The sequence below is a fragment of the Halichoerus grypus genome, chromosome 5, assembly GCF_964656455.1.
Source record: "Halichoerus grypus chromosome 5, mHalGry1.hap1.1, whole genome shotgun sequence".
NCBI classification, from domain to species: Eukaryota; Metazoa; Chordata; class Mammalia; order Carnivora; family Phocidae; genus Halichoerus; species Halichoerus grypus.
Window position 1 is genome coordinate 158,046,972 of NC_135716.1, and position 7,673 is coordinate 158,054,644.

The 7,673-nt window shown below is 39.9% G+C and overlaps 1 protein-coding gene and 1 long non-coding RNA gene across 2 annotated transcripts in view; one reads left to right on the forward strand and one right to left on the reverse strand.

Annotated features, from left to right (window-relative positions):
* LOC144381942 (uncharacterized) overlaps positions 1-7,608 on the reverse strand; it is a 32,909-nt gene extending 25,301 nt beyond the window's left edge. Inside the window, exon 1 of the long non-coding RNA XR_013448252.1 lies at positions 7,337-7,608. This is a non-coding gene — a long non-coding RNA (uncharacterized LOC144381942). The remainder of the gene's footprint in view (positions 1-7,336) is intronic.
* Positions 4,966-7,005, forward strand: GJA9 (gap junction protein alpha 9; the record flags this gene model as incomplete). The annotated part of the gene is made up of 1 exon (XM_036119024.2): positions 4,966-7,005. A coding segment is annotated over one exon (1,542 nt), but the record flags the coding sequence as incomplete, so codon positions are not given.
* Positions 7,609-7,673: the final 65 nt, after the last annotated feature.

Here is a 7,673-nt window from a genome sequence, read left to right on the forward strand (position 1 = left end):
TGAGATTATACTACACGTGTTGCTCTGTACCTTGCTTTACAATGTGATGCTGGAGACCTTCATTCTCTGAGTTGCTGGATGATAAAGATGTACTGTGGTTATTTAACCACGGCTCTACTGGACACTGTTGATTTTGTACTATTATCGACAGTGCTATGTGAACTTCCTAGTACGTGTAGGATGCCTTTGAGTATGTTTGCTGAATGAATATTTTAAGCATCCACAAGCAGAAATGCTGCTAATTTTGATAGATTTAAACTGCCTTTTAAGTAGTGCATCCATTTATATTCTTACTGACAGATGTTAGTAAGTTTCCTTATACTTTTGCCAAAAGCAGGTATTGTAAATCTTTGAAAAATCTGCATTTTGATAGTTTTTTTTTTTTTTTAAAGATTTTATTTATTTATTTGACAGAGAGAGAGAGATAGCGAGAGCAGGAACACAAGCAGGGGGAGAGGGAGACGCAGGCTTCCCGCCAAGCAGGGAGCCCGATGCGGGGCTCGATCCCAGGACCCTGGGATTATGACCTGGGCCGAAGGCAGACGCTTAACGACTGAGCCACCCAGGCGCCCCTGCATTTTGATAGTTAAAAAATAATACTTCATTTAAATTTTATTTGTCTAACTACTGAGGCTTAGTGTTTTTCAAGTTTATTAATAATTTATATATTACACATATGTAATTTATATAATATACAAATATGAATATATATGTATAACTTTTTCCCTGTGAAATAGTTGCATTGAATCTGAAAAGTATCTATTAATTGGCAAAGAGCCCAGAGAAGGGGTGTCTGGCTGGCTCAGTCTGTAGAGCATGCCACTCTTGATCTCAGGGTTGTAAGTTCGAGCCTCATGTTGGGGAGTAGAGATTACTTAAAAATAAAAAATCTTAAAGAAAAAAAAAAAAAAAGCCCAGAGAAGAAATAGTCATCTGTCATGTCCAACCCATCAGGTCACTAGCTCTGAAGAGAGACCTTTAATGACCTAAACGGAAATGTAATTGTTCATAACAGAAAACTAGATAGAGAAACAGAATTCATCGAATTATGAAACTGTTTTTAGGGGCGCCTGGGTGGCTCAGTTGGTTGAGCGACTGCCTTCAGCTCAGGTCATGATCCTGGAGTCCCAGGATCAAGTGCCACATCAGGCTCCCTGCTCAGCAGGGAGTTTGCTTCTCCCTCTGACCCTCCCGCCTCTCATTCTCTCTTTCTCTCTCTCTCATATAAATAAATAAACAAATAAATAAATAAAAAAGAAACTGTTTATAGTCAAAAAGAGTTTTTGGTACTAGAAACATGGTTCACATTATAATTGGGTTCCCCAGGGGGCAAAATTACTGTAAAAAAAAAAAAGCACACAAACATCTGGTGTTTTAAATTTGATGTCTCTGAATTATAGAGGAACCATCTATTCAGCTTAATTTGGGGCTCATAACTTTAGTCTTCTACACTGCTGTGTTATTAGAAATATTGGAAATATTCTTTATTTGTCCCGTCCAATAAAGTAGCCACAAGGCACATGCAGCTCTTAAATTTTAATTAAAATTAAATAAGATAAAAAAAAACTCAGTTCCTGTGTTACACAAGTCATGATGCAAGTGCCCAATGGCTCTATGTAGCTAGTGGCTACCTTATTGGACAGTGCAGAGAGAGTCTTTCAACACTGTTGCAAAAGTTCTATTGGACAGAGTGGTTTTAGAAGCACAAACAATGAGCACAAATGGATTTTAGCCGATGGCTGACTCACTGCACTGAACTGAACTGCTCTGCACCTGCAAAGGGACACCTTCAGAGAACAAGCATGATTTGCTTCTCAGATTTATCTAAACAGGTTTGTGTTAATTTCTGTTTTAGCAAATTAAGAAAGAGTTGTTTGAAATGTTTTTATTTTTTGCTTTCGAATTCTATGGGATTGAGTCTAGGTAGACTAGTATTCATGTCATTTATGAAAGCTTCAGAACCTAAGATTTGTAGCTAAATAATTTACTGCTCCTTCTTTCAGGAAATACTATGCTTTTGTACCTTAAGGGAAAAAAATTATTATTTTTTTGTGATTATAGAAGTGCTCATGGTAAAAACAAATTAAAATACATATAATTATAAAAAAATAAGTCAATTGTAATCACACCACCCAGAGATTATCATAGTTAATATCTTGATGAATTTCCTTCTAGGCTTTTTGTATGCATCTCTACATATAAACAAATATATAATTATGGGGTCATACTGTTCTATTTTATAAACTGAAACAATATATTAAATGTCTTTTTATATTAGTATTTATTTATCATTTTTACTGGTTGCATAGTACCATCCTATAGATGCACTATTATTTATTAAGTACAATACTGTCTTTCTCATATTGATAATTATTTTGGACAGTTTCAATTTGTGATTATTATAAACAACATGAATGATACCATTGCTTACACTTTAGTGTTTTGGATTGTTGGATCAAAGAATATATTATTATTAACATAATAAAGTTAAATAGAAGTTTTCTCTCAGAAATACAACTAAATTTTAGAAGGTTGATGCTTTTGTAAATCTTTTCAAGTGAATGAAGCTTTAGAAAAGGAACTAAAGACTTTAGAATCAGTTATTTAAAAAGCCCAAACTATCACTATTTGACATACCTAATTTAAATAAACATTTAAGAGAAAACAGATGATTTCCTAATGTTTCTTTCATGCAAATCTTAAGTGCACCCAAAGAGGAAAAAATAACAGTTTAGTAGAATAGGACCTGACTTTAGAGCCACACTGATTTTCAATGTCAGTTCCAACTGTGTGACCTTTGGTAATTTAAAGATTTTATTTATTTATTTGGTGGGGGAAGGGCAGAGGAAGAGGGAGAGAGAGAGTCCCAAGCAGACTCTGCGCTCAGTGCGGAGGCGGACGTGAGGCTTGAACCCACAACCCTGAGATCATGACCTGAGCCAAAATCAAGAGTTGGATGTTTAGCCAACTGAGCCACCCAGCTGCCTCAACCTTGGATAATTTAGGTGTGCCTCAGTTTCCTCATCTGTAAACTGGGGAAACAACATACCTACCTCATAAGGCTTTTGTGATGAACATATCATTTAGCTATAGTATCCCAGTATTGTACTTAATTGTGTAACATTTCCCTTTATATAAGGGATATAGAACACATACTGATATTTTGAAGGAAAGTTATGAAAACATTCCTCTTTTTATCTTTCCTGTGGGATATATTTCCTCTTAGATACATTAGGATATCTACCTTAATATGGAATGTACTTCTTGATAATCCAAGCATCTAAATTATAACTAGCCTGACTGTTCCTTCCAAAAAAGCAAGCTATGTGTCTTAAATAGGTCAAATATTGTTACAGTGAAAATATCTATAATACCACCACCACAACAGCCATCTGTTTATGTCAAGAACTATATAAAAACATTCTGCTAGTACAAAAATAGTTGAGAATTTTTGGAGTTCTTTTTTTTTTTAATCTTGAAGTTTTATTTTTTTAATTTAAGATTTACTTAGTTAACTGGAGTTCATTTTAAGATGATAAAAATACACAATTTTTCATAGATAATTAAGAATTTTATGAATATTCATAAATATTACGGAAATTTCTGATTTCTAAAAATGCTCAACAACTGCCAGAAAGCCAATAGAATTTAGACATTTAAATGTGGATTAAAAAACAAATCTAAATTCCTATAGCAAGAGCCAGATCTGTTTCCTCTGATTTCATTAAATGCTGTATCTTACTGAATTCTCAAATGAGACACTCACTGACTTTGGTTATAGTTTTTATATAATCTTAATAAAGAGGTTTGTAAGATCATGTCAGTAGTTTTAGGAACCTCTCCAAAAGTTCTCAGTTAAAGTAAAACAGTAATAAACTTCAGCTAACAATAACAAGACTCCTTTCTCGGGGCGTCTGGGTGGCTCAGTTGTTTAGCGTCTGCCTTCGGCTCAGGTCATGATCCCAGGATCCTGGGGTCGAGCCCCACATCGGGCTCCCTGCTCGGCGGGAAGCCTGCTTCTCCCTCTCCCACTCTCCCTGCTTGTGTTCCCTCTCTCGCTGTGTCTCTGTCAAATAAATAAATAAAATCTTTAAAAAAAAAAAGACTCCTTTCTTATAGGGGATCCTACAGTTTGTTTTTTTTTTTAATTTTTATTTACTTATTTTAAGTAATCTCTACACCCAACATGGGGCTTGAACTCACAACCCCGAGTTCAAGAGTCACATGCTCTTCTGACTGAGCCAGCCAAGCCACCCCATCTACAGTTCTATTCTTCATAGAGAATATATACAGCCCCTCCTCCAGGTATCTTTTTTTCTTTTTAAAGATTTTATTTATTGATTTGAGAGAGAGCAAGAGAGAGAGAGCATGAGCTGGGGCAGGGGAGAGAGAGAAGCAGTCTCCCTGCTGAGCAGGGAGCCTGCCACGGGGCTTGATTCCAGGACCCTGGGATCATGACCTGAGCTGAAGGCAGACACTTAACTGACTGAGCCACCCAGGCGCCCCTCTTTTTTTTTCTTCATTACATTATGAGGTCTAAACATAAGTGACTGTAAATTCCTGATATCTTTTTTTTTTTTTTAAGATTTTATTTGAGAGAGAGAGAGTGCACACACAAACGGGGGCAGAGGGAGAGGGAGAAGCAGACTCCCCGCTGAGCAGGGAGCCCCATGTGGGGCTCCATCTCAGGACCCCGGGACCATGACCTGAGCCGAAGGCAGACGCTTAACCAACTGAGCCACCCAGGCGCCCCTAAATTCCTGATATCTTAAATATATCCTTGGTGAGATTATCACAGTTCTCTAGGGAAAAAGTAGAGCAACAGCACATGAAGAGAGTGATGCTTTGTTCATGTTTTGGCCATAGGTTTGCTTTACGAAATAGCACGCCCTTCAGAATGGAAGAATTTATCTGTCTCCTATTTGATGGGGTTCAGAGTGAAGCTGGCTGGCTAAATAAACATGGGGGAACTGGAATTTCCTTGGAGGCATCCTGGAGGAAGTTCACATCCACTCCACCATCATTGGAAAGATCTGGCTCACTATCCTGTTCATATTTCGAATGCTTGTTCTGGGTGTAGCAGCTGAGGATGTCTGGAATGATGAGCAGTCCAGTTTCATCTGTAATACAGAACAACCCGGCTGCAGAAATGTGTGCTATGACCAGGCCTTTCCCATCTCCCTCGTTAGATACTGGGTTTTGCAGGTGATATTTGTGTCTTCACCATCCCTGGTCTATATGGGCCATGCTTTGTACCGACTGAGGGTTCTGGAGAAAGAGAGGCAGAGGAGGAAAGCTCAACTGAGAGGGGCCCTGGAGGGCGTGGAGTTTGAAATGCCTGGGGACCGGAGGAGACTGGAGCAAGAACTTTGTCAGCTGGAACAAAGGAAACTAAATAAAGCTCCACTCAGAGGAACCCTGCTTTGCACTTACGTGGTACACATTTTCAGTCGCTCCGTGGTTGAGGTTGGGTTCATGATTGGACAGTATCTTTTATATGGATTTCATTTAGAGCCTTTAGTTAAATGCTATGGCCACCCGTGTCCAAATATAATTGATTGTTTTGTCTCAAGACCAACAGAAAAGACAATATTCCTATTATTTATGCAATCTATAGCCACTGTTTCTCTTTTCTTAAATGTTCTAGAAATTTTCCATCTAGGTTTTAAAAAGATTAAAAAAGGGCTTTGGGGACAATATAAATGGAAGGATGAGCATAATGAATTCTTTGTGAACAAGTCAAAACAAAATCATGCCAAATATCAGAGCACCTCTGCAAATTCACTGAAGGGACTCTCTTCTGCACCTGATTATTATCTGTTAATGGAAAAGCAAAAACACACAGCAGTGTGCCCTATTTTAAATTCACCTGCATTTCAGGCACATCGTGACAATCACCGTGGAAATGATGAGAAATGCATTTTGGATGAACAAGAAACTGTACTTTCCGATGAGACGTGCACACTTAGCGCTACCTGTAGTCATCTTCAACACATCAGCTCATGTAATAATGAAGACACTCATAAACTATTTAGAAAAGAAGTGGGTAACCCATTAAGGGAAAAAAGAGAAATTGATGGCAAAGACAGAAAAAGGAACCACTGCTCTAGATGTCACTGTTCTATTCCAGGTGTTGCTACAGATCTGGACAACCACATGGGGCAGTCATTCCAAACAGCTTTCCCTCCGCCTGGTAACTGTGCCTGGGAACAGTCGTGGCTTAGGTCTACATGTGGTCTCTCTATGGAAGATGAAAATCAGGTGTCACCTCCTAAAGGAAACCTCAAGGGTCAGTTCAGAGAGGGCACATTTAGCACGCTGCCTCCTTCACTGGGAGACTGCCAACCGCCTGACATTCCAGACACTCCTGATTCTTTGGGACAGTTGTCCTTTGAATCTGATTTGGCCAGAAGCTGCAATAATCCTACTGCTTGTCCTCCAAATCATTTGGTGTTGCTGACAAATAACCTCACTGGTAGGCGGGCTCCCACAGACCTTCAGATCTGAACTGCTTCTGGCTTCTAGACATTCTGCATATTATGTTATCATAGAAGTAGCCTAGTGGTGATGGAGCACAGGCATGACAAGGGCAGCTCTAAAGACCAGGTGTTACAGGCAGAAAACTGCAAACCCATTTCAAAAAGGAAAAACAGATTAATTCTGAGTGGTTAAGGGGCAGTTTCAAATTCAAAGACATAGTTACCAAGTATCAGGATTACTTTTTCACAGGCTCCCTTCAGAATTCATGAAAACTGATTCTGGGAAAGTCGCATGTTTAGAATCGAGGCTTAATGGATTGGAAACAGGTTTTTCCTTGAAGGGAGTACAGCTTTAGGAGATTCTCCTTGTTCTACATAATTCTCCCTCTTAGTTGCTAATCTCTTATTTCTGCACAATGTTTAAATTGTTTGTCCCTGGGACTTAATTTAGTTTCCTTATTGACCGCAACCTGATGTCTCTTGAGTATGATAATGTTGCTGTCTAGTAAATAAAATCTTAAAAAGATTGATGGCTTTATAGCATCGTGATTTCAGTGCCCAGATTGGAATTGCAGCTCTACCCTCCCTGGTCCTCTAACTTCGCCACTTTACTAACAGTGCCTACCTTACAGGGATAGCATGAGAATTAAAATAAGAAACGTGTTTAGTACAGTGCCTGGCACACGGTAAGCGCTCAAAAGCTTAGCACGTTACTGCTCACCCCCTCCAGAGGCCCCTATCAAGCCCGCCACAAAACAAACTCCAAAAGTAAAAGCTGGAGCTGAAACATAACGGTTCTAAGCACTCCTCTCAAGACACTGCATACCCAAGGGTCGCCATGCGTCGGTCGTGCGCACCTTTTCAGGATGAGAGCCAAGAAGCCAGCACATATAGATTGCCGCACCTAATGAGGTCCCAGTTGAGACAGGTCGGCTCCAGACCGGTGTCCGCAGATCACACCCTGCTACAGTCCTAGGGCTATCGGCCTCCGCAGGCCCTGCCCCCGGGCGTCACGCCCATCTTTGGCCCCACCTGGACACTAGTCCGGAGTTACCAAAACCTCGCCTCTCGCTCAGCAACCGAATCGCTGCAAGGACCGGAAGAGGAAGGAGAGGTGCTGCTCCGGGAGCAGAGAGGCGGGTGTACGCAGCCTCCTTCGACTTAGCCCACTATGGGGCACTCAGAGCGTCCTGG